Below are 27,601 nucleotides of genomic sequence, written 5' to 3'. Positions count from 1 at the left end.
AGAGCCTCTGCTGTCGAGGTAGCCGTATAATTGACTGTCGGGAAGCAGGGTGGATACTTATTGAGCGTAAACTACGCTGTCAGTGAAATGCTGTAGAATACATCTGTTGTATTATTTTGGCACTGAGCAGGATTTCATTTCTGTGCTTTTAGTTCATTTTGCTTTCCAGTTAGCATCTTTTTTAGTCACGCTAGCACCCCAGCTGTGGACATGGCAGTCTTCTGTTTGCATGTAGCAAGAAGTCAGAACTGAAATATTTTTTCAGAGGATTTCTCTTAAATATTTTGGATATATGCATGGTGCTGAAGTCTGGTTATCATTTGTCTTAATGTAACTGTGAGATGGAAAATTGCTATGCTATGCAAATTTTCAAAACGTGGTGTAGTATCAAGTTGTACTAGGATGGAAAACATGACAGATTTGACATCTTAATATTAGCATGTAATGTTGTTGTTTTTTAAAAATTTTTTTTATGTATAATATGTGTCTTTTAAAATGTCACTGAGCAGTACCGAAATTCTCTTTCTCTTTTCAGAATTCTGGATCCATGGCACCTTCAGCAGGCTCCGCCCCAAACGCTCCCGTGACAGGTTACAAGCGTATGGTCATCCCAACTCAGCCTCCACTGACTGCCACCAAGAAGTCTACACCCAAACCTCAAACTCCTGGGGGAGTCTCATCTACATCACCTTCTCCTTTAAGTCCTATGGCCAAGACTCCAACCCACATGGCTCCTCAGCCGGTTCCGGCCTCCTATGCTACAGCATCAACCCCAAGCCAGCCCACCTTCAATGTCCAAGTGAGGTCGGCTCAGCCTGGACCCCAGCATCCAGCCCCTGGTGGGCACAATTTTGGCCAGCAGCCCATTCGCAGCCCCGCGCAGGTGCAGTACATGTCCGCTCAGCCCAAAGGTCCTGACTTTGCTTATGGCCCGCCACAGCCTGGCTTCTCTCCAATGGCACCGGGGCCATATCAAGAACAGCAGCATCCAGGTGCGCCACAAGTAAGTGGAATAAACTCTAGAAGACCTCAAGCAGTCCCAGCCCAAGGATACCAGCCCCCAGGCCCCAAGAAGACCTACATTACAGATGTGCCACCCAGCTTGGCTCCATACACTTCTAGTCCAACGATTCCACCAAAGGTAAGAACGTCATCATCATCATGCAGTCGTTGTTCATATTCTTGGATATGGTAGTTTGAAAAGGCTTTAATCTCGTTATTGACATCAACTGGTCTAATATTTTCTGACACTTTAAGCATCTAAGTTGATAGCTTTAGGTTAACCACTGTGGCAGCACAGTGTTTTAGCGGTTAGCTCTTTTCCTCACAGCCAGAAGGTCCTGGGTTTGAAGCTGGGCAGGAGGCACCCTCGCCCCCCCTTGTTTCTGTGGGTTTTCTCTGGGAGTTCCAGTTTCTGCCATAAAAATATGCCAACACACAAAACACAAAAGCATTTCTCATTCTAAAGAGTTTCACTTCCTGTTTAATAAGTAGAGTTGCCTTTGAGAATTGTAAGGCATTTTTACGCTCAGCTGGGATGTTTAATCCCTCCAATGTGTTCTAGGTTTGTCCTGCAGCGTTAGGGTTAGATGTCCCTCGAGTTCCTGACTTGGAGGTGTCCTTACTGGATGCTTGAACCACCTCAGTTTGCATTTGTCAAACGCATAGTTGCTCCTCTTGAAACCTCTGTGAACCTCTAAAGATATATCAAAAATGGGAAGAAAAGATTTCAGTCACTTAAATGAGAAATTGTGCTCTTTGAGTCACCAGGTGCCAATGGTTTAAAGTTGCAAAATCAAAAGATAAATCAAGAGCTCTGGTTATCTCTTAGATCACCTCATCATTCATTCCTCCCGTTGAAGTCCTCCTCCATTTTGTTGTCACGAAAATGACCCACAGGTATTTAAACTGCTTTGCTTGGGTCAGCAGCTCACTGACAGAACCTTTAGAAAGTGTTCACCCACATCCACTGAGCCTTGCAGGTCACAGCTAGACAGCAAGAGTCTGAAAAACACAGCCTGGTCTCATTCTCTCTCTGTTGTAGCTTTCCAGTTATGTTTTATACAATTTAATAAAGGCAAAAACAGTGGGTGTGCAACGGTGCAGATCTCCGTACTGTAAACATCACTGTTATTTGTGTATTCATATTTGTGTGGAAGGTATGCATACATTCGTGCAACATTATTTGCCAAAGCAGTATGAAGCCATCTTTCATTGAAATTCTCTGAATAAAGTTATTTAAACCTGAACCTGTTGGGCTTTACACCATAATAGACAACTTGTACTAGTGTACTTCAACAGTGTATCTACCAGCTGTGTTTTGTAAACCTAAGCTTGTACTTCACTGTAATAGTTATTTTTCCAGTTATTTGTGCCCAGCTGGAATGTGAATGTCTCAGTATGTAGTTTCCAAACATGTGCATGTGGTTAGGAGCTATTGTATGACTGTCCTTCAAGCTAAGAGCTTTTAAAAAACAGTCGAACATGGAAATCTTTAGACTGAATGATGATACGTGATATACATTTTTGTATTTTTTATTAAGCCAACCTGTGGTACGGTGCAATCACTTTCTAGATTAACCTGTTTTATTTCAGTGCAAAAAATGTTGTTTTCTCAGCCAAGAACTGCTGTGCTTTTCAGAAAACTCAGTAAAATTATTCTACATATTTCTTTCTGATGTTTATGATGAAAACCTTTTCACTGGCTAAATCATTTGGTTTTGCGGGGCCTTCAGATCCAGGTTCAAATCCATAGTCAGTGTGTTACTTGCAGTAGAAGACTGTAGGCAAGAAATAAATGTTGGTTTACTTGGACGCTTTATTTGGAGCATTTTCCCCACTTTACCTGCCTTCAGACAGGTCTTTTCCACAGGGAACTGAAGTTGTTACACTCCACCACACTCGACTGACCAAAACACTGTTTTACTTCACAAAACACAGGAGTTGTCTGTCTACCGTTGCCTCAGTTGGTTAGTTTGTTTTACTGCGTGAGTTCAGTGTTTAATGGGTTGATTCCAGCCATCTAACTGTCCAAACATCCATCCATGGGCAGCAGTCCAAATCCCAGATCTCCCCGGCCACCTACTCCCCACCTGCCGAGGGGGGGCATCAAAGTGTTCCCAAGCCAGCTGACTGAGGTAATCTTTCCAGTGTTTCCAGGACCTGCTCTGTCCCTCTTCCCAGCAGAAAATATCCAAAACATCTCACCTAGGAGGTGCTCAGGAGGCGTGCTGCTTAGATGCACCAACCGTCTCAACTGGCTCCTTTCAATGTGGAGTATTAGTAATTCTACTCTGAGCCACTGTTATGAATGACTAAGTTCTTCACCCTGATGGAGGAAATTCATTTCTGCCAATTGTATCCACACCTCATTCTCTCAGTCATAACCCAGAGCTTGTGGCCATAGGTGAGGGTAGGAATCCAGATTGATATCTGCACCAATATATCTCCTATCACCAATATAGTAGACTATCGTGGCTCAAGAGTTGAGCGTTCGTCTTGTAATCGGAAGGTTGCCGGTTCGAGCCCCGGCTCCGACAGTCTCGGTCATTGTGTCCTTGGGCAAGACACTTCACCCGTTGCCTACTGGTGGTGGTCAGAGGGCCCGGTGGGCAGCCTCGCCTCTGTCAGTGTGCCCCAGGGCGGCTGTGGCTACACTGTAGCTTGCCATCACCAGTGTGTGAATGTGTGTGTGTGAATGGGTGGATGACTGGTTGTGTAAAGCGCTTTGGGGTCAAGTAAAGCGCTATAGAAATACAGACCATTTACCATTTTAGTGTATGGATGTAGGTTTCTGGGTCAGCATTTTGAAGTCTCAGTTTTAGTTTTTTGGCAATGTTGTTTTATTTGTTTATTTGCTTATTTTGAGCCAGAAGTAGCCATATCTTCGAGGTTATTGTCTGACTCTAGTTTGGCTTGCATCCATAAAATTTCCAGGTGAAGCACAGACACAGATATGGGCTAATTAAATTGAGTAAAATTAAAATAAACAGTTAGAATTTCATTGACCAAAAGTGGACTTGACTGTCTGTTAGTAGAATAAACATTTAGAAAGCTCCATTAAAAATGCTTTGAAAGGTTCCAACAGCTCAGACAGAGTGGAGAGGTCCAGCTCAGTGACTCCAGTTAAGGTGAAGACTAACGGGTAGCCATCTGCTCAATCACCATCAATTCCGATGAGTTATGAACAGAGACACTATCCAGAGAGACCAAAAAAAACATTTTTATACCAGAATCTAAATGTTTGTTAATGCTCTGAAATCAGGCATTTTAATGCAGAAGCCTATGAGCACGTGTCTCTGTCTGCAAGAGACTCTCACCCAACAAGACCTAGAATTGGCTCTAGCCCCCCACAACCTTGGCTTGCTTAAATAGAAAGCAATGGATGGATGAACAGAAATGAATAAATAATATTTTAAAGGGAACAAGCAGACAATATAGTAAAAAACACAAGGCAAAGAATTAGTACTAAACCTTTTTATAGATCTGTACATGACTGAAAAGAATAAAAACCCTCTGTTGTCCCATAGACTCTATGCCACAGAGACGAGCTATTCTAATCTCAACATATCCAGCCTTCGACAATCTCTGGAAAGTGGAAGACCCTTGAGTTTTCTTTAATTCAAGGATTTTATGATGGTTGAAAATACAAACTGGGCCTCCCAGCCTCTGGGAATAGCTCATCAAGGACTGTACTTTACTAAATACAAATTAGATTCAGCATTGCAGCAAGTATTTTAAAAATAAGTCTAATTATATTTGTTCAAAACAAAAGTCTACACTTTGCTTGAAAAGCTCACTGCGGTCCCAGTATGATGCATTATTAAAAAACAAAAGGTGGCGTTTATTACATTTGCGAGCATCTCTTTGATTTCAGATAAAAGCGAATCACTAATTTTACAGATATAGCTTGTGCAATGTATGTATATATTTGTCTTTCTTTCCCAAGGATATTCTGCAGCAGGATAATGGGCTGTGAGCCACCCCTCACCCCCACTCCTCCTGCTGTATTTGGATGCTGTGAAACACATCAGGAAACTTTAATACTCCATATCCATGAATGAGCTGTAAATGAGTGATCAAATCTGAGCCGAACCTCCTCTAAAACATGTGCATCCAAACCTTTAATCTAATCATTTTGTTTTCTCACTTGTGTCCAGAATAGCAGCGTTTTAATGCCAAAGCAGAGCAGGGACATCACAAAAGGCAGATTAGAATGAAAGCAGACTCTGTCAACTTTGCCTTTATGATCATCTCTCTGCTTGACCCAGTGTCGTGACATGTTTATAACCTTATACAAACAGTCATAAATCGACTTAAAGTTAGTCTTTTAATCTGTTGTGTAAATAACCCAAAGCCCAGTCATAGAAAATGAACTATTTACATTTTTTGTCATAATTATCAAAAGCCATCTGAAGTCACTGAGAGCTAATGGTGATTTTATGCAACCCGGGACTTTCTCAGTAGGGGGTCTGTGACTTTGATTGAGGACTTTATTAAAGAGATCATTTTGCATAATTGAGGGTATTCATAGAAGGTCAGTTTCATCAGAAGTCGAAGAGAAAATCCTTGGATGAAATTCTATGATCTAGACTAGTTCTGATTAGCTCGTCTGCTCTGCCCCTGGCGTCACCCCACGTCACCCTCAGCTTGCCTACGCCCAATCTCCCAACGTACCCTTACTCACCCGTAAAGTGAAGGTGTGAGAAGAGCTCCTCGCATCAACACACTTCAACGGTGCTTAATTACCTAAATCCACTAGTGTTTGATCTCAAACAGATTTCATGGCTGCCGGTTAATGTACCATTTTCCGCGATTCTCTCAGTGTTTCCAGTTGTTGGAGCAAAGCTGAGCTGGATGATGCCCTGTGTTTTTGCTAAGCTTGAGTGACGTTTGACAGGAGAGGATTATTTTGCACTGCTCAGTCCCCATAGCCAGTTAAAGCCCCCTCAAAGGTCAATGATGGTTTCAACTGTCAAACATGTTTAAAGAGCTTGACGTATTTCTGCCTTCCAGTTCTGGCCACGTTGGCTTTTGACCTGGCCGACAACATTTGCATATGGTGCCATCAGGACATGTCCAGAGAAACCTTTATAGCCGTGTAATTGGGTACGAATCATCTCCCAAAACTGTGCTTTTAACCTTTAAACCGATCCAGGTGAAAGTCGATCAAAAGTTAAGCAATTCAATTGCAATGGAAACATTAATTAGGACATTTTTGACATTACGTTATCTCATGGATTTTGTATTTAAGTATTCCTGATTTTAATATAACTACGGTGTTTAAGAGAGTGGCTAATAAAAAAAAATACTTTCAAGGCTAATTAAACAGTCATTAAAATGGAAAGTGCAGAATGATTTTAAACTTTTGTGCAGATCAAGCAAAGTAAAAAACAGCTTCTGTCTGAGGTGGAATAAAGAGGATTCATCACGAGCTTTAGACAAAAGGCAGTAAGCGTATAAGGTCAGTGATACAAGAAGTATAAAAAAGTAAAGAACTTTAAAGCATTCAAAAAACGACCAGAAGTCAAAAGTTGTTTTTAGATCCCACATTTTTCGTTCAACCGTGCTGAATAATGCCCCAACTTTTATGAGAAATGTTAATAATGAAAGTGCTGACATCAGCATGGATCATTTTTAGGAACTAATTGCTCCCTGGAAGTCCCGTTATGACAACTTGGACTTGTTTGTTTTCAGATTTTCTTTTATACTTGAAAAAGAGAGAAACCTGAAAGGGGCCTTCCTCTTTTGTTTGTTAATTATCCCCCCCCCCTGAAGGGAGATCTTGCAGTCCTTTAACATTATCACTGCACCTCATTCTCATGGGAGAACTTAGTCAGAATTTAAGTAATGCATCGCTGGCTGCACAGGCTGTACATTTACAATCACAGTGGAAGATTATATGATATATAGCAAGATGTCATATTGCAGGATAAATGTAAATATCGCATCACAGTGCTGCATTTTAAAAGTCCCACAGAGTTGATTCTGTTCATCTGGACATCACTCATCCAAGTGACTTCTCAGTCTGCTCCTTTTGCAAACACAATGTTGGCACGTTTATGAGACTGAAGAAGTCCCATTAATATATGGAAACGTTTCTCTCACAGAAAAAGCTGCGTATATTTGGGATTTCCTTACCTGGGTACTGTCATCGGGGGGCATTTTAGAAAATGTGTGAAAAAACCGATGATGTGTGCTTGCGGTGGTGTAGCTGGCTCCTGCTACAAGAAAAAAAGGAAGTGATAACAGACAAAGACCTTGTTTGTGAAGTGAGTCTGAGCCTTAAAAACAATGAAAACCTTTCACGTGTGCTTCTTTGTTTTCTGATGTCAGATGACTGTAATCTTTCATCTAACTGATTGTTACCATGAAAAAGTTAATTAAAGAACTTTCCTTGTTATGCTGGAAAAAATGAGCTCTGGTTACCTGTAGCTTACCTGTAAATCGTCTTTGTTGTGGCTTTTTGGTTGTGTAGGACCCCAGTTCTCAGAGGTAGGTTTGCATGGTAGAGATAATTATATTTATGCATGTGTGAACACTTGCTTGTTTACATCACATGCGATGCTGGCTCCTCAGGAGATGACCCTAGCTGCCCTAAATTTAAGAACCATGTGCAGATCTTAAAAAAGGCAGCAGACTGAGTGCCGGGTTACCAGCTCGGCTGCAGAGAGAATTCAGCGCCTGGTGCAGGGTTACCACCATGTGTAACTACAAAGCGAGAGCCAAAGGCTTCGATGAGATGAAGACATGTTATCTGTAACCCTGTGATCTTCTCTGCATGTAGATGCACCTTGAAACAAATTGCACTGTGTTCTGTACCAAATATGTACCGACAGGCAGACGGCTCCATATTTCTTATTGTACTGACAATTTGTGCTTAGCATCTATGCGCTGGCCTCATTAAAAACATGGATTTTTCTCACATCAGGTCAGTGATCGTGTCACATATACACATCTACTGTCCTTTTTGTCTATTTTCATTTCCTTCACAGCTTCATGGAGCTTTTACATAGAAAGCTCATCCACATATTTTTATGTGTTTTTCTTCAGTCTACAGAATCTCCCTCCGGCTACATGGGAATGAAATAAATACTCCTTAGAATTCCTTAAAGCTGCCGTCTATTTTTACTTAACCATAAAGTCTTAACATCAGAAAAAGCAGCCTTAAATTCTCGCTCTGTACCTCAACACATTTATGTGTTTTCTATTCAAACGCCACGATACTTAAGGACACAATCACATCTATTTCTGTAAAAACGTTGTTTTTCCTGCTATATTAATTTACAGTGGTGCTTTCAGAAGAACGATGCCACTAAAATAAGCCTTTATGTGTGAATCCGAGTGCGTTTGTGCAGGTAATGAATCTGAAAGTATAATTAGAACATTTTCCATGCAGTTTCTCAGTCTTATTGTCTTGACAGCACAATTAAAAACAAAATGAGTTATGATTTTGAAAAAGCACACCCACGCATATCTAAGTATGAATACTCCAATTACACCTGTGAGCTGCTTTGCCCTTTCAACTGTTTTTTTCCATGTTTTAAAAAGGCAAGATTACACATAAAAGCTGCTTTTCTTTAATAGTAGTCTGTGAGCTTTAGTCTGGCAGTTAATGGTGCTTACTGCTACGTGTTCACGGCACCAAGACGACAGGGAACTTGTCCGTGCTTTTAATAGAAATTTGCAGTAGTAATTTGCAGAGTAGTTCAATATTATAAACTTGGATTTATGTTTACTTGCTAGAAATCATCATATTTGCCTTTGCTGGCACGTTGATGTGTTTCTTACGCATTGCCAAATGAGTAGAAACGCATAAAATAAGAACAGACCGGAGCTGTCTTAAAATCCACTGGCGAGACGAAATCTTGTGACAGATGAAAACATCGCATCTCTGTGTGCATAAAAAAACATCTTTCCATCATGTTTTCCACTTTTTTGTCAGAGGTAACGTTTCAGTTAAAATGTATCTCTGCTGACAAGATTTAATGGCAGAGGATGGAGAATTGGCACCACCAGCATTTTATCTCAACAAACCAAACCCTGATGCCTGCTGTTAGTAAAGGAAGAAATGAGCATTAATTTGTTTTTTCTTAGGATTTTTTTTGAAGTTCGTTGAATTCAGTTAGTTGAAATTGTGCTGAAAATCTCGCTACTTAAAGATTACAGCGTCCAAGAGTGGCATAATGGATCTTATTTTTCTGAACCTGGATGCAAAAAGAAGTTGGATTGTACAGAAGTCGAGGAAAAACAAAATAAACATTGTACTTTTTGACTGACTCATGACCTCATTAAACACTTAACGCCTTACTGTATAAAACATAATGATTGCTATGTTTAACACTGTGGTTTTTATTAGCGTCAACAAGCAGGATAAAGGAGGGTGTGCTTTGTGCTACCGTCACAATAGTGAAAACAGTGGTTTGGCACCGCGGCATGTGATCTGCAACTTGTAAACTCATTGCTTTTGAAATGGTTCCAAACTGGTTGATTCCTGCACAAATGGGGCTGTACTACAAAATGATTTGGGTACTTGGGAGTCTTGCTTTTATATAACCACAGTAACATGAAGTCCGTATGGGACATAAATGCATCGCAGACAAGACGCAGTCTTTGGAGTAGACTGACCCAGATCGATTGAAGCGTGTCAGCAATTCGTCTACCTTTGTAAATCGTAGTAACTGTGAACCTTCACAAACAGTAGGTGATGTCACAATGGCTACAGCCATCTTTTATATACAGTCTTTGGCAACCACACCAATACTGCACAGCTCACAGGAAATTCCACATTGCTCTGCTCCCTTTCGCAAAAATGATGATCTGTGAATTTTGCTGCCTTTCTAGTCATTCATGTAAATATGGAAACATCTTCTATATATGCTCCAACCTTTGAGCTCATTGGTTGGTGGTGAGCTCTTTTAAGAAGTGCCTCCTTCCATGTGTAGAATACCACAGCAGCAGGTCAGTCGAGGTGGAGGCCCTTGGAAACACCAGTAAATGTAACTACAATATACACATAAACTAAGAGCTGCAACAGGCATTGACTAGGGATGCACTTGACATTTCATCAATTTAAAGTTTTTAAAGTATTCTGTGCTTTCTGAAAAAATATAAGTTGCTGGGAGGAAATGTAAGGGTGTGTAAGATAAATCTTTAAAGTGCAAGAGAAACGAAACTGGTATCAATAAACATTTACACAGCAGATATTTCAGGCAGTGTAAGGCCTACTTCATTTTAACAACTAAATCTAAAAATAGAGACTGTTATAGTCATTTAAATAGGAGGCTGTGCAGGACTTTGTCACATACTGCTGAAAAAAGCCTCATGAGGTACTTACATCCTCTCACCCTTTAAGCTAATGTCAGTTTGGAATATTAAATCTTTGGCCTCGTATCGGTTGACTGACTTGTGCCTTGTAACTATGCAGCACGCATTCTTGTCTGTCATATCATCAGAAGCCATTACACCTCTAATGCAGGTCAGATCGTGCGACAAGGATCAGCTGTATTCCCCGTAGCATTGCAGAGGTACAAGCTACTGTATGTAATTACTGCTGTGCCTCCGACGTGTTGCTGGCACAGTGTGCAGCGGTGGTCCACTCAGGATTTTGTTACCGAATGCTTCGCAGACTAAAGGTCAGTCCGGTGGATCTGATCCGAGGTCAGCGATTTATGGCGGATCTCCTTATGGTTCACTTTCTTGCCAACGCATTCGAAAGCTTCCTCTCAGTTACTGCTTCTAGGTTTAAAACAGGTGTGTAACAACACAGAGGAACTGGGCCAATTAAGGTTAATAGAGATGCTGTGCCATGAATAAATGCATGAGACAATATTGAAAACTGATTACCTAAGTGATGTTTTACTACCACAGCTCTTCAAAATCAGAGTAGCTGCTGAAGTATGGGAGTTCTGACTTTTGTTTTAAATTGGAATGCCTTTACAGATGACTAATAAATAAAATAATGACAAAGTAGTGAAGACTTTTAATTGTGCCCTAAAACTACAGCTGTCCTGATGGTATACGAAACCACCTGCTGGAAAGTAAAAAGGAACATCCTGAGAGTTTTTAACCACAGCTACTCCTTGATAATAATTATAAGGAGAACTTATAATCATAACAGGTCACTAAAGATTTAAAACAATACTTTTATTTAGTCTCGATTGCCAGTCTTGGCAGCCGGGGATCAGTCCGCCACGGCCTCCGCTCCTGGCCGCCACCCGACACACAATGCACCCGACCCCTATAGCGCCTCCTGCGGGTGGTGGGCCTGTGGGAGGATGGGCCCATGTCCCCTTTTCGGGCTGTGCCCGGCCGGGCCCCATGGACTAAGGCCCGGCCACCAGACGCTCGCCCTCGGGCACCCTCCCGGGCCTCGCTCCAGGGCGGGGCCCCAGTAACCCGGGCAGGATAAACTCTTCCCTCGATGTTTTCTTCATAAAGGGTATACAAGCGGCGGAAATGAGCTTCCTCCGAAGGGTGGCTGGCCTCTCCCTTAGAGATAGGGTGAGAAGTTCGGCCATCCAGGAGGGGCTCAGAGTAGAGCCGCTGCTCCTCCACATCGAAAGGAGCCAGCTGAGCTGGTTTGGGCATCTGACAAGGATGCCTCCTGGGCGCGGTGTTCCAGGCATGTCCCACCGGGAGGAGGACCCGGGGCAGACCCAGGACACACTGGAGAGATTATATCTCTTGGTTGGCCTGGGAACGCCTTGGTGTTCCCCCGGATAAGCTGGAGGAGGTGGCTGGGGAGAGGGAGGTCTGGGTTTCTCTGCTTAAGCTGCTGCCCCTGCGACCCGGCCCCGGATAAAGCGGATGAAGATGGATGGATGGATGGACTTTTATTTAGTATCTACTATCTACTAATTGGTTAGTAGTTCCTTACATGATCCACATGGTCCATTGGTATGGCAAGGACAATGGCGGGTTATGTGCAATATGTGTACACATTTTTGAAAGACATAAGCTTTGATGTATCTTAATTATCAAATTCCAATTACTACGTTGTTTTACAGTCAAGTGGCTTGCAAACCTAGAGAAGTACTGTTGAGGAAGTCTTGATTTTAAGTGTTTCTTTGCGAGATTTCTGAAGTATTCCACATATACAAACTCTGATTTACAACAGATAAAACCATTAAAAATGGATTCCTGTAGAAAATATGATAGGGTCATTTATGACCCTATCTGATTGCTAAATAGCTGGGTTTCTTGCGATTAAACACAATTTTATAGCATTACTAAATGAACAAAGTTTCCTGGCCATTATCGCTGTAACTATAAGTGAGCATATGGCCACTGTAAGCCTAGTGTTGGGTTATGAGAGACATATAAATAATTTCAAAAAGAACATCTATAAATCCATGTAATGCAGCTTTTCATGGGTATTTTCTTTCCTGGAAAGCTCCATTCAGTTGTATGTGTGAATTCCAATGAACTACCAGATTCTTATTTCCAGGCAACTCCAATAAAGAGATGTGCAGCTGTGAGTCTTTACATGGAATAAAGATGATTTTTACAAAGCTTCTGTTTACAGAGCTACAACTTGAATGTTCCAGAAAACCTCCCAATGATTATTTGATTCATGATACTCATTTTATAGATGAGCTCATTGGTGTCACTTGAATATTGTTGTAGTTGCTTTCAGGTTCTTTTTTTGTTAGTTGTTGATTGGCCGCTACCTTCAGCCAGTCGTAACCCCTCATAGATCAGAAGTGTTTGTCACATAACTGCTCATAAATAATAGCCCCTGCCACTGTGTTCTCTTCATGCCCCCTCTCAGACGAACAGCTTGGCTGGTAAATAACTGGCCCGATCGATACCTGTCATTGCAGTTCAGTGAGCTCCGGCAATCCAAAATGTCTTAGCAGTTTATTTTCTTGTTTTCAACCTGCTGTCGTCGCTGGGCTGGATTGAAGAGGTGCAGCTATATCCTGCAGTACTGAGATTTTACCACAGCTTTAAAGCGTAGTGTGTGTGTTACCGTGTTGGGCTTTGGTGGCATTTACCCACTTCTCAAGTTCTAAAATAGAGTTCAAACAGCCCCCCATCAACAACAAACCACCCACTCTTCCCAAAGCAAGCGCTTAGCTTCGTTCTGAAGCTAAAAGGCTGTGGAAAGACTTTCTTAATTGAAAATATTACCCTGTCAGGCGAAAAGACCAGAGAGTAGGAAGTTACGAACCCCTAAGTGGGCCTGAAGATGTTTTTACAGTGTTTTCAAAGTTCGATTTTAAGTTGTTTTTAAAGGCACCTTCAGAGCTCACGACCTGTGTCAACACCACATTACTGTAGTGTTCTGTGCGTGATAGATATTTAAAACTGAGGCTTTTTAAATGTCAAGGGAGGAAATGAATGGACGAGGAGACAGAAGGGAGTAAGCAGGAGACTGCAACGGCGCAATCAGAAATACTAAGAAGCTGCAAGAGATTCAAAATTTTAAGAGAATGTTTGCACAGGAAGAAAAGAGAGAAAAACTCAGTATCGGCTCAGGAGTCAGGTGATGGAAGATTATGATTATTATGTTAAGACATCAATCATAAGAAGCCCAATGAAAACACAAGATTGAAATCCGTGTTTCAACTATTTGATGCACATTTAAATACACACTAATTACTATAACGATTATGTTAATTTGCCGTCTTCTCTTACCTTTGTGACTGCCTGTGGAATCATCAGTGAAATGCTGAATATAATTTCTGTAATGATACATTTAGAAATGCACAGTGATTTTGTTATTTATTTATTTTTAAATCTTGGCACCAAACTTTTCACATATTAGCCAAGTTTAAGGGCCGGGCCTATTTTATACTCTGTATAAGCTTTGCATGATTCACAGTTCAGAATAATCCTTCCCTGTCTTGTTCTGGGCCTTAGTGTAGCCCTGAGTGCTGGGTTTGGCTTTTCTGTTTCACTTTGCATCTTGTTTTTTTTTTATGTTTATGCAAGTTTCCTCCGTGACCTCCATTATCTCCCACCACTGGGGAAAAAAAACAAAAAAAACCCAAAACACCATAGCATAGTGCTGCCTTTTTTGGTCCACGACATTCTAACAAAAGACTTTCTCGATCTGAAGTGTGAAATGCTTTTTTAGCTCACTTCCCCTTCCATTCAAGAAAACTTTCTCCTGATTGGCTGCTTCATACAAACAGAACGTTTGAGCAGTAGGTGTTTGCAGCTCCTCTGCCACAGATGACCATATTAGGGATATCCGTGCATCTTGAAATGATAAATAGCTAAAAATAGACTGTCCGAAACTGAGCCTTTCACGCAACAGGAAGGGACTCGCATCCACAAAACAGCTACCAAAGCACAGAACACCGAGACTGCTATATACTTGCAATCCAAACAGTAAAATCTTGTAGTATCTTTGAACAACAGTTAGAAACCCGATGACTGGTTGCAGACTCTACTACTTTTCAGAGGTTAAGCATTCTGCTGTTATGCATTCATCTTACTAGATGATATTTTTTGTTTCTTAATTTGATGACCCATTTGCTCAGCCACTGCTCATGGCTGAGAAACTTTCTGTTTATTTTTCAAATATCAAGTCGCTGTTGGGCACGTGCAAAATTGCGGTGTGCAAATCGCAAAAAAAAGAGACCAAGTCATGTGACGGTACAACCACATGACAAAGCTGGTGGCTGCAATAATGCTAGTGAAGCTAAGTGTGAAGCCCTGTAAATTCCACATCAATCTATTTTAATATTGTGTAAAACTCCAGACAGTGCTGTACAATAATGTCCATGTAGATTGTGTTTGATTGATGGTTCTAGCTTTTCATCACCACAGCCCCTGTGTGCACTGAAAGAGTAGCAGAGGTACGGTAGGCTTTCTAAACACTGTTTATTCCTTTTTATACCAGAGCTGACACTGAGCACAGTGGATGGCTTTCTTGCATTGACTCCAGTGACAGACGGTCCCTGTATGTAAACAATAAAAAATATTTGGTGTGAAGAGTGTTCAGTCCTCTGTGTCCAAGATTAGTTAGTAAAGAATGGCTTTAATTAGCTCACTTCATTCAATGGGGAAGAACTGATGGACTGTCTGACACTGCTTGGCTGTGTTAATGTATTGATCACACAGTAAGAAAAAGGCTCTTTTTGGTTCAGTTACAAACGATGTGGCCAAAACCACCTGCATGAACAGTGGCCCCTGCTGGATCCTCCTGGACATGATCTCCTCAACACCTTTCTGCACACCAAGTTTTCTCAGTTTTTGGTGTCCTCTCTTCCCTCCTCACATCCTTCTCCGACCACAATAGAAGTCTTTTATCCGCCCTTGAATCAGAGTCAGTGAAACGTGTACACTTTCGAATCATTTTTTTTTTCCCACATTGGGGAAGCGTCCCCGAGCGGATTGGCCTTTGTGTGATCTTGGCCGCAGCGTTTGAGCGGTAGCTTTTGGTCAGGAGATATCTCTCAGGGTGTCATTCAGATAAACCATGCAGTTGTTTAGGTGGAATTGGGAAGGATATATCATGGTTTTGCCTGAGAGGTAAAATTATACAGGAGATCGGCACCACTGTGTATTACAAAAGGGAAGTGCAGGTTCCCGATACATCGATTTGAAAGGATAACCTGTATGAATCTTCATTATGTCCACCACATGTGTTTAAATATGGATCTAGGCTACCACATGAGGAAACTGCAGGAGAACACTTGGAGCTTGCACCCAAAACCAGGGAAACCTGCATCCTCTTTAATATCGTGTTTGCTCCGGTCGCAGGATGGTAATTGTATACAAAGAGACGCCAAATAAGTTTTATCTCCGTCCCAACAATTTGTGCAGTCATTTGTTGTTGTTGTTGTTGTTGGGTTCTTGTTTTTTGTTTTTTTAGATTGCTCGTGGCACCCCTCTCTGCACGCTCAGATTTTCAAATATCTGTTTGCAGGGGGATGTGTCAGTTCCAAACAGATGACCTAGTTTTTACACACGCACATCTTACAAACATTGAAAGGCCCCTCTACATACATTACATGTCTGCAAACACTCTCAAATTCATCCCTTTATGTGAATTCACTTCTCAGCAAAGGTTTGAATGGCTGTGGAAAAAGTCAATTATGGAATTGGTTAATTTTTAATTATCGTCGGCTGCTCTGTACACAGCTGCTCTACAGTTGACTGTTATTTTTTTCCTCTCTGTTTAATTGGAGCTGAAACAGCATGACCTATTTTGTTTGGAGAGAATGTATACTTTATCTGCGCCTCCTCAGAAGGTGGCCTTGAGCTTAATTTGCAGCGCCGCGATGTCTCCTCTCAAAGTGTAATGCGTTACAGATTACTCGTAACCTGTTTTACATCGCAGGCTGCATATTCATCATTTGGATTACATAAAGCTACGAACATGCGATCGGTTGGAGAAATGACAAAGCAAACTTTCACCACAGGTGATGTTTTTATTGCCTTCATTTGGAGTCGGAGAGAGACAGTGGCGTCTCATCCGCCTCTAAGTGCACCCTGGTCAGTTTTATAAATGAAAGGGGCTTTCATAGGTTTTATATTGTGTCACCCTGATACAGTCAATACCATCCACTGTAAAGTGAGAGCTGTTAATACACAGCATTTAACCTGCACGTTTGATTCTAAACACACGACGTGTAGAAGTCCCAGCACACACACACGCGCACACTCTGAAAGGATAGTGTGACTGATCCAGCAATCCTTTCATTGTTCTGGTGAAACAGAGTCGCCTAAGCTGCTGTAATCACTCGTTTAGTGTTGCGGCAACAAATGCATATTTTTAGACATTTCCAATCCAATAAGAAAATTCAATCCACTCGTGAACCTTCACTAATGCAGTGGTCCATTTGCTGTTGTTGTGGTTATTATTACTATTATTTTAATAAGCCAATTCCCTTCCAAAGGCTCAATGTCCATTTCAAATAATACAGCTGTGACTGAGAGAGACAAAAAGCCAGGGTGTCACATTTTTGTGAGCTGACTAAAGCGGCTCTGACTTAAAGCTGCAGCTCCATTGACACTAAAGAGTATTTCTGCATTGTGAAGTCCATCATCATTTAATCTGTGGATAAATGTGTCTGTGAGTGATTATGTCTTTCTTCAGTTTGTGCTGATCGTGCAGGAAGTGTTCGGCTATTGTTAAAGGAAAGACAATTGTGCTTGGTTTAAGGTGCAATGCTGCATTTACAGGAAGTAGATGAGAAGAAACGCGCAGCTGATGGAGACACGGATTAGTGTTGCTTTCCATCGGGCTCTTTTTACACTGCTTGTACTTTTCCCCCCTTCTGGTTATCGCTTTCAGCTCAGTGGCTTGTGCTGTTTATGCAGCAGCTCTTGGTCTCATTGTGTTCGCATGCTCCTTTTGGACTATGCAAAACAAGAAGAAGAAAAAAGGAGTGACCTAAATATGAAGATACAACTCACGATTCCTCAAAAGTTGAACTGACATTTGAATTATGCTCACTTTTTGGGTAAAGAAATCTAAACTGTAATGGTACTGTAGCTGCTGTGTGTGTGTGTGTTGTTTTTAGAAAGAGGAAAGTGCAGTTTTGTGTATTTGTAGATCCTGATGAGCCGTGTTTGCTTGGCCTTCTGTAGACTTGCAGGTGAGTTACTGATGGGAACATTTTACAGCCTTGTATACTCAACCACATGTTTCCCTTTTGGCTTGTTATGGTTATATTCTAAGTCATCTCTCGTTTCATGAGATTCAGTATTTAGGAGAAGCCATGTTGCTATTAACTCTCCACTATAAATAATGTTTATTGGGGCATCTGTGGAGTTGAAGTGGGTTCACCAGTTGGAAGCTCATCACAATTGGAACATCCCCGATTCCCCCACTCCAAGATACTCAATTACCTCCCAACCCTTCCATCAGTGTGTGAGTCTGTGTGAGCAGTATAAAACGTGCCATATAAAAGTACTGGGGCGTGGTGGATCTAAGCCCTCTTTTAACTCCACTCCCTTTAAGCCACCTTGCTTTTGGTTGGCTGCCTCTCAAACAAATGATTTAAACAGCAGGTAGAGCTGCTTACCTGTGGTGGCCATATTAGGAATAGCCACTCTCTCATGAAAAGAACCGTATGAAACTGAGTATTTAGGTGTTTGCAGATGAGACTGTGAGCACTGTGAGTAGCAGGGAGTGACTAGAGACTGGAGAGGTGGAGGTATGCTCTTGAGAGAAGAGGATGAAAGTCGGTGGACGCAAGACAGAATGCACGTGTGTAAATGAGAGGGTGAAGACTCAAAAAGTAGAGAAAGTGAAGCTAGATGAGTTTAAATACCTGTAGTCAACCATCCAAAGCAAAGGATGGTGCATAAGAGAGGTGAAGAAGAGAGAGCAGAGAGGGTGGAGTGGGTGGAGATGAGTGTCGGGTGATTTGTGACAGAAGGATGGCACCAAAAGGGGTGGTTTACGAAATAGTAGTGAGATGTTAAGATTGGACGTAAGCTGAAGATGTTATGGTTCTCATAGGCGTGAGTAGAATGGACAAAATTAGAAATTAATCTATAAGAAAGGACAGATCAGGTTGGGCAGTTTGGAGACTAAGTTAGAGAGGTGAGGCTGAGATGGTTTGGACATGTGCAGAGGAGGGATAGGCGACTTATTGACAAAGGATGATGAAGATGGAGCTGCCAGGCAGGAGGAAAAGAGGAAGCCCTCAGAGGATTTTCATGGAAGTAGTGACAGGAGAGGAGGAGGCATCCTCCATCTAGATAATCCATTGCGGAGACGTCTAAAGAGAGACAATTAAATTCTCAAATGTAATTTAGTGTCTTAATTTGATGTCTTCTCTTGTTACAACAAATTTAAAAACGTTGGATCTTTACTGTGACAGAGCTGATGTGCTCTGTGTGGTTTCGTCTCACAGATCTGTAGCGATGCTGTGCGTATAGTTCCAGCTTCCTGTTTGGACGCCTTTGTTGCACCTCCTCTAACAAAGGTGCAGATGTGATGCCCTGAGAACAGTTGTCTCTCCTGTTCACTCTCTGTCACTGCAGTGGAAGCAGGAAAGACAGAGCCTGAGGTTTAGTTCTTAGCGGGACACAGCGCTGTCAGGGCATCAGGTGAGAGCATGTACGGAGCCCCCCCCCCCCCCCCCCCCCCCGACTCCTCACCCCACCCAGCACACTCCACTCGTCACCTAATCGGGTCTGACACAATGCCAATTCCACAGTGGGTGGTGCACACAGCTTTATTCATAGATGTGGCAGTCGGGCAGCGATCAGCTCCCAGACTCTGTCGTGCCATATCAGCTAGCACGCAACGGCGGTCACTTATAGATGCTATTGTTGTCTGTGATTTTATGTGTTCTGGCATTTAACAAAATCATTTTTCAAGTGGAAAGCATTTGATGATCCATCAGGATATCTTTCAGGGGCGTTACGAGTGAAACCTGCGAGCCTGTCCGTGCAAAACAGTGTACGAAGGGTGCAGATGTTAGGCCAACGAAATTTAAGCACCAACTTCAATGAAACTGCGACAGAGTGTCCCGAAGGCGTAGGCAAACAATTTACTGAATTGAGCCAGACATAACTGAAAAATTCACGTCTGCGGCACATATAGCTGCTGTATGGTTTCTATTGTTGCCTCTGAAAAGCTGAACAGGAACTGCGACTCAATCATAAAGCGTGCAGGGAAGCAATTTCTTTCTCTTATTCAAGTGAAAAATTATTCTGTGCTGTCACAAAAGACTCCCTAACAAGGTGCTTTAAACTCTCTGGCAGTGCATTGCTGCGGGGTGTCAAAGAGTGGATAAGATATAAATGAAGCTTAAACTCAAAAGTCTGTTTCTGGTAATAGCAGCATTTCGTTCCCTCTCCAATGTGCTTTTGATGTGGAGCTAAGATTAACAGTGTTAAATCGTCTACTTCACTGTCTCAAGCTAGCAACACCGGCATAATGAGCAGAAGGTTGACAACAGGGGCACTTCTTTCAGGTATATGATTGATTTTGTTTTCTGTTGTGCGAGTTGTTGTATGCCACCTTTGACCATTTTGTATTATTAAAAAAGAAATGGGATTTAAGGTGAAAACGAGGAATACCCGGCCGCTGAGGAACGTTTCCTTTCGTCTCCTCTTAATCGTGATCTGGCCGATGATGGCTGAGCAGCTGAGGAAGCGCGAGGTCCCAAGGAATCCGAGCGCTCAGACCCAGCTGCTCTCTAGAGAGAAGAAAGATTTGCACGTCCAACGTGTCGATCCCTCAGAGTTAATGAGGCCTGCTGTTTGGGCTTCCATTATGAGCTGGCTGCATCCTGAGCCAGGCCGGGTAAAGTCATGCATCATAGCAGAGCTCAGCGTTTCTCACCATCTCTGTAAATAAACGTACCACGCAGCTGACTCTTTTCAGATACACTGCACATTTCGAACACAACCTTTAATGTACTGTTGAAATTACACAGTTGTATACGTGTTCCCGTAACTTTGACACGCACGGTGAGTCACGTTCATGAAAATTGATCCTGAAATGCATGAGTCTGTGTTTATACACTGGAAGAAGCGTCTGTGCTGTGTTCTAAAGTGTGTGCATGTCAAATAATTAGCAGCATGTAAGCAAAGTTTAATATTTGTGTATTTATTTACTTTTACAGTTTATTAAAGTTTGCCTCCCGTTCTGCAGTAATAGTCAAACTGTAGCCTGTGGGCCAGAAATCATATTTGTGCCCTCAGACACGAGCTGAAATTTCACTTTGTTGTTTACAAAGCAGTCACCGTGATCTCATCCCCGAGCGTTTGTGAGATTTCACCAACAAGCTCTCTGTTGTCGTTTATTTATCGTCTGTGGCTTACGTGTGCTGGCTGCAGAGAACCCACGGTCCAGTGACAGAGATCAGGGAAGTCCGCATTAGGCTGCAGGTTTCTCACCCAGGAGGCTGGTGCACACAGTCTCCCGTTTTTCTGACTCATTTGTTTCATTTTTGGAGATTTGTTTCATTTTAGGGTTAGGAAAAGTTTCCCTATTCACAACAGTAATCCTGCATGTTTTAAAAGTGGCACTCTGGGAGTGACAATGTAGTCTCAATATTGTGTCACACGCTGCTGCCAAAGGACACCTTGTGCGTGACTGAAGCATGCCAGCAGCTCTGACAGTGCCATTATTCTCTCGCCATGGGAACGTAAATGGCCTGTCAGAACTGTAATCATGAATCACGGTAACGTGTTTTTAGTTGCTTTAGCTTGGTTACTGTGCAAATTGTGGCTCACTGTGGAGTCCACCGGAGCTCTTCTTCCGATTCAGAGCAAATGAAACTTTTGGAAGTCATGGTAGCTTCCTTTGTCTTCAGCCGCAGTGCTAATGCTAACTTCTATCAGGACTGCTAATTTACGCACGAGGCGCTCTTAATTGCTTTGTCATTTTTTAAAACGATCGTTTTCATGAATGCCTACTCATCAGTGAGCTCAAGCAGGCCGTCTTCATTTGCAGAGCTGCTGTTAAGAAAATGCTGCTGTGGTGTGCGTTACACTCAATTTTTGGCCCGACAGTCTGCGTTTAGGCATGAGACAGGCCTTCCATCATGAAGTCAAACTGGAGATTACAAGAGATTACAGCATTCTGTTATTCAAAGAACTTAAGTTATTACACGCCTCAGGTCACCAGCGACATTTTGGGGAAAAAAAACATCTATACAAAGCTTTCTTAATCCTTCTTGACACTTTGACAAAAACAGTGTTAAAAACAAATATTTTGAGGAATACCAGCGACTTGAGTGTCGAACTGGCGGGGATGAATGAATTACAGAGGGTGCAATATAGTCGTGTGCACACCTGAGGGTAAAATGCACACAGACGGAGTCGATAACACCAGAAGTGCTGGGTGACTGGATCTGTAATTACGCTCTTGTTCTGCATACAAAAATATGTTTTCTCTAAATCTCCTATTGACCAATCTGATTCCTTTATGTGACCGAGTAAACCGAACGCTTAGTTCACGCTCATCCAGCTCCCAGATGCCACAATTAGGAGCACCTCAAAGGTCAGCTCAGATCTTTGCCCATGTTGCAATATTGAAAATCAAATCTTCTGTAAAGATTCAGTCGGCCCCAGATCTAGGGAAGGTCATCCGAGTGTCGCTGATTTTCTGAAAAAGCTCGGCCACGCAGCGCGAAGAGCGTCGAGTTCAAGCCTCTGGGGTGTCTAAAAGGACACACACGCACCTGTGACGGGATTGCACCATGAGCCGAAGCTGGAGGGGAGGAGGGGGATTCTCGAAGTCTGAGGATGATTGGCAGAAAATGTCAGGCACAACACGTCAGCCCCATACAGGCACAGCAGGCAGATGTCAGATGCTGCATGATAAGAAGGAGGGCAGACTCACAAGGAAGAAGAAGAAGTGGCATCTTCAGAGAGTTATGTCATCCTTTCAGACTCTTTCACAGATTAGGCCCCGGCACAGCTCGCACCCGAAATCTTTTTGTGCTCAGAGTATGATTAAATAAGTATCTCTCGACCTATCGCCCAAATGTACGAGACTTAAAAAACAGCTATCTTCTAATGTTTTCCCCTTCTGTTTCTTCTGCTATCGTTATTTTCCAAACAGAGGGATTAGTCAGGGTCACAGTTTTTTCCACATACTTGTGTTGCACAGAAGGAAATGCTCAACCTTCTGGGCTGCACACCACCGGGGCCTGAGCCAGGGTCAGATATCTCAGAGGGGAAAGGCAGACCCAGGACCGTTGGCTGCATCTTAATTATGGTGAAAGTGTTTTGGTTGACCTTGAGGCCATGCTTCATCCTTTTTTAGTAAGGTTTTTGTGAAGCTTTAACTCGAAGCTAGACTTGTGTTACTTATATACATCTGCTATACCCTTTCTTTCCTTTTAAAGCTGAACGGATCACAGATAAGTTTCTTCAGAGTGATGTAAATGTTCATTACCTCTTTGAGGTTTCTCTCCGAGTCACAGCCACCGTATGTTCCTTTCTCTGTTTTCAGGGCAGCGCTCCCATGGCCCACCCTGAAGATGAGCTGGAACGCCTGACCAAGAAGATGCTGTACGACATGGACAACCCTCCGTCCGAGGAATATTTTGGTAAGATGCCAAATCTCATTTCACCAACACCTGATCAGCAACATGCTTTTGCTAAGGAAACATAGATGTAGCGTATGCTAACGTATAAGTGCCTTGAACCTGCATTCTTTTTAACGGTCAGCAGGGGGCGACTTCTTTGGTTGTAGAAAGAAGTGTGACTATATTGAAGTCTATGAGAAAATATGAGTTTGGTTTCTTTGATCTCCAACCCGAGTAAGAACTTTACTAATGAGTTTATGGTCTCAAGTCTTATTGAATGCAACATGATGGTCATTTCGGAAATTTTTATCCCTAATACTGTTAGAAAGGAGGATGTAGATGCTGATCAATCCCTTCTTCATGCTGCAACGGACAAAAAGCTTAGCTCGAGATGTCAAACAGCTCTTCATTCAGCAATAAGTGGACTCAGAGCAGGTTTTATATGCAGTAAATGATATGGACAGTTAGGATGCATTAGTATTTCTTTTACAGTTGATCTGCAGTATATGCAGTTTTTATGACAACTGGAATACCAGGTCATTCCTGAAATTACAGGTTTTTTGGAGGTGTATTAAGTAATATACTTTGCATTTTTCTATATGAATGTGAGACGAACTAAAAAAAATTGCCGAAACAAAAGTCCGAAATGCTGAAAATACAAATATGTACGAAATGCAAGTGATTTAAAATAATAAATTAATAAAAAAAAATTTAACAAAATATTACGACTTGAGTCAACCATTTAAAAACACATTTACAATCTAAAAGTATTCTTTAAGTGTAACACCAAATCCAACCAGCATTGAATTTATTCATATTTTCATTTTAGAAACGAGGTTAATATAATAACCTGCATTTGTCAGGTTATCACTTTTTAAGCATACAGCAGCAACCTGCATGCTGGCGTGCATGAACATGCTTCGTGTTATTATAACGTTTTTGCACCTTCTGGTTTAACTAACCAACCACAGAGCTACAGCCTAGTGGAACTAATGAATAGCACCAGCATCCTTATTTTCGTATTGACAGAGCACCGGATTATCTTATTTATTAATTTGGCACCTCAGACGCTTTATTGTCTGCTACACAAAAATCTTGGGAAACATTTTGAAGTTGAATACAAAACTTGCATATTTGCCATATATGGGCATCAACTGACTGTCTTAACATTCATAAAGACAGTTGGATATTTTCTCTTTTATAATATCACAGTGTTTCTTAATTGATTTCTCCCTCAGCCCCTTCCTCCTGTTCCTGTTCCTATTACCAGACATGGTGACAGGATCATTTGCCTTGTCCCTGTTGTGTTTTCATATATGGTAGCGACATATTTGCTCCGTATAGCGCTCGGGGTGATTTAATGTTCTCCCTCAGCCCCGCTTTGCTGCTTGAACAAATCTAAATAGTAATTTTTGCTGTAATTGGATCTGGAATCTCAGCAGTAAGTGTCGCTGACATGACAACAGTCATAGGTGCTAGTAGAAAAGTGGTTAAAATTAGCTCATTACTCACTGTTTGGGTCACGTGTAAGTATTACTGGGAAGAGCTTTGCAGATAAACAGCATTCTTTTTGAAGGATTTCAAAAGCAGTTCTGCAAACATTAGTGCAGGCAGTGTGATCTCATTAGGAGCACTCACTCTGTCATTTTCACTGTGACATTTTGTGAAACTAAAAGTAGAACCAAACAGGCTCCTTAGTTACTTTTAAAAAAGCAAAGAAACTGAGACTGAGTGTCTGCTGTTGGGTTTGATTGCTGACTAGCAAAATGTGGAATTGTGGGTTAAAACGGAAAAACCTGAATTAAGAGTTCCTAGATTCATCCTTATAGTGACGTAAGTTAGGTTGGTATCTGGTTCAGTGGTTGGTAGTAACTATTGGAGATTTTCTGTGTTTGAACTGCAGGAACTGCAGACCATTGTAGTTCTTAGAAGTCCGATTTCAGGACTGTAATTGGTCCAGACGTAAGTGTACGTTTGTCATGATCCTGGGGTTTTCCAGCCTTTTGTTCTCTTGATAGAGTTGTTGTTTTTGTGCGTCTGTTTGAGTTTCTTCTGCCTCCTGTCTTCCCCTGTCTCTGCTATTTTGTTAGACTGTATGTCTCATTGTTTGTCTCATTTCCTGTTTTGCCTTGAAGGTTATTTTCCCATCTCTGTTACCCTAGTTTTATTTCCTGCTTGTTCCCTTTTTGTTTGTCCCTCTTTCATTGGTTTAAGTTTTGAAAACTTCCACCTATGTCTCATTCCCTCCTGGAACTCTTAGTGTAATTGGTTCCCAGCGCAAACATAATCTTATGTATGCATTAGGATTGTGTAGGTCACCACTTGGTCAAGTTGTGTTGCTAAGCCTTTCTCCATTGCCTCTCCATCACTCAACTTGACAATACTGATTTGTTGAACACATGAAGGCATCATGAAAACCACCTTTAAAGTGACACTGGAAAATAATTGGCTATTGCAACAACAGCTCTTCGTGTTGGCATTAAAAAAGAAGTAAAACACACAGAAATGATCTGACCATGAAGTCCAGGCTTTATTTACGCAACAGGGGAAATGCAACAAAAAAAGTATTCGTTAATTCGAGAGAAATATAAAAATCTTTGGTTCTCTTAGACCCCATTAAACACAGGCCTAGAAAACAGTTGTCATCATTTGCTAGGACATAATCCCCAGAAACCACTTGTTTGTGATTGGTCGCAAAGAGATGCTCATAATAGCTTTGGTAACTAGCAGATCACTATAACTCGTGGCATCTTTGCTAAGAGCTACTGAAACTGTGAAAACTGCAGTGCAAATCAGAAATGGGCAAAGTTCACCTTCAGACAAAAGTTGTACCTTTTGATTTTCTTTGAACTCTGTTGCACTCTTCAGTTTCATCAGCACTCTTTGGTTGGTTTGCAGACAGGTCGGTGTCTTCCAATAAAACTATGAGCAACCACGGCAATCTGTTAGAAACCAAAGCAATCACAGATGTGTTTTTGGTACAGCACCCTCTTTGTGACCAGTTTCCCCCAGTGACAGCCAGTAAACCAGTAAGCGGTTGGGGAGTATACATTTTTCCCTAGTAACCAAAGTTTTTCAGCGAGTCTCCAATTAATTTGCCAATAGGGGCACAGTGATGAAATGGTGAAAGAAAGGCAACCAGAAGATGTGACTGTAGGTTATAAACCACTGACTATTTATCACATTATTTCAGAGTAAATATTCATGTTGCAAATACAAAGAGGAAAAGGAATATAGAAAGATGTGTAATTCCTGCAGGACCTCCTCGGCAGGTCATTACCTACAGGTAATGGCTCAAGCATTGAACGCAGTGCAAAGCTACCCTGTATTCTTGTTTCTCTTATCTATTAATTTTCATGGTGTAGAAACAGCACTGACTGTTCTTGTCTGGGAAGAAGTCCTCAAGGTAGAGTCTCAGAACTATATCAGTTTGATCAAAGGCGAAAGCACAACTCTGGCTCAAGGTGTAATGAGAACGAGGCACACAGTGAAGGTGTTGGACAGATGAAGGAGATGGATTTTAATATATCTCTATATCTTGGTTGAGTGTCCATCTTTTCACAGCATTTCCCCTTTCTCCCCCTGTGTAGCACTTATATTTAATTTTGCTATAATTGTGAAACAAAAATATATATATAACTGCCAGGATTAAACAAAATACCAGTTTTAATACTATTTTGCAAAATAGGATTCAGAAGGCAAGGATTCTGTGCATTTTTATTTCATTTCTATTTTTCCGCCCTCTGCACCCACAGCTGCCAGCGAGTGCCATCCCTCTGCTGCTCTCTTTTCTCTAGCCTTTAATCCCCTTTGCCCTGGAATTAGTTCCCATGCCCATTAGATACCTCATTCAATACATTCAGTGGGACTCTGCAGCAGGCTTTATATCAGCACATAATCACACAGCACACCATGATACCATGTGTAGGTGTATTATAGCTACAGGGACGTGTATTTAACTGGTATTAAGGGATATTCGGCTTCACGTTGGTGCGCACTCATGTAAAGACCTTAATTGGTTCGCATTAGACATAGGTCAAACGGATCTGCTGGCTTAAACAAAGTATAGTCGCTTTACTGAGGAATGGCCTAATTTTTGGGTGTATGTGTTGCAGCCTGGGCATGAACTCTGTGTACTGCTATACCATGCATGCAGTCACCCCCGTTTGCCAGCTCTGAGGCCGACTGGCTGAAGGCTGGTAAAGCAAGGACATGGGGAGTTGAGAAATGGGTCATATGTGAGCTGAGGTAGCCAGAGCAAGTTAGGGATAGCGTGTGCATCCCCAGCTGACAGCGTATGTCTGTTACGGGAGCGGAAGAGGAGGAGGGGGAGGGAGGGTCATCTTGTGGTTAAACATGGCGACAGCGATGAGAGATGGGAAGAGGGTTAGGGCAGGAGCCGGAGACTGAGGCGACTGCTGGGACTCATTAGGAGGGAGTTCAAGCGCAGGCAGATGCTGCTCTGGAAATCCACAGAGCCGTCTTCCTCCCCCGCTGAATAATGTACATACACTCAGCACAGCGATGTGAGAATCAGCGCCGGTCCGGCATGTTTCCTTCTGTATATCCAGAGCTGTGGGAGAATTGGTCTCAGAGCGCAAGACTTTTGTAATTACAAAGGATCTAATGACACGTAGGCC

At 42.0% G+C, this 27,601-nt stretch overlaps 1 protein-coding gene across 4 annotated transcripts in view; it reads left to right on the top strand.

The window, feature by feature from the left end:
- lpp (LIM domain containing preferred translocation partner in lipoma) overlaps positions 1–27,601 on the top strand; it is a 183,770-nt gene that overhangs the window by 117,491 nt on the left and 38,678 nt on the right. For all 4 annotated transcript variants that reach the window (XM_026159643.2, XM_080297987.1, XM_026159644.2 and 1 more), the window contains 2 exons: positions 536–1,141; positions 22,886–22,982. In XM_026159643.2, coding sequence (XP_026015428.1) covers positions 536–1,141; positions 22,886–22,982 — 703 coding nt within the window. The remainder of the gene's footprint in view (positions 1–535; positions 1,142–22,885; positions 22,983–27,601) is intronic.

Source organism: Astatotilapia calliptera, chromosome 23 (assembly GCF_964374335.1).
Source record: "Astatotilapia calliptera chromosome 23, fAstCal68.1, whole genome shotgun sequence".
Lineage (NCBI taxonomy): Eukaryota > Metazoa > Chordata > Actinopteri > Cichliformes > Cichlidae > Astatotilapia > Astatotilapia calliptera.
Note: the sequence above shows the minus strand (reverse complement) of the source record. Positions and strands in the feature narration are given on the sequence as shown.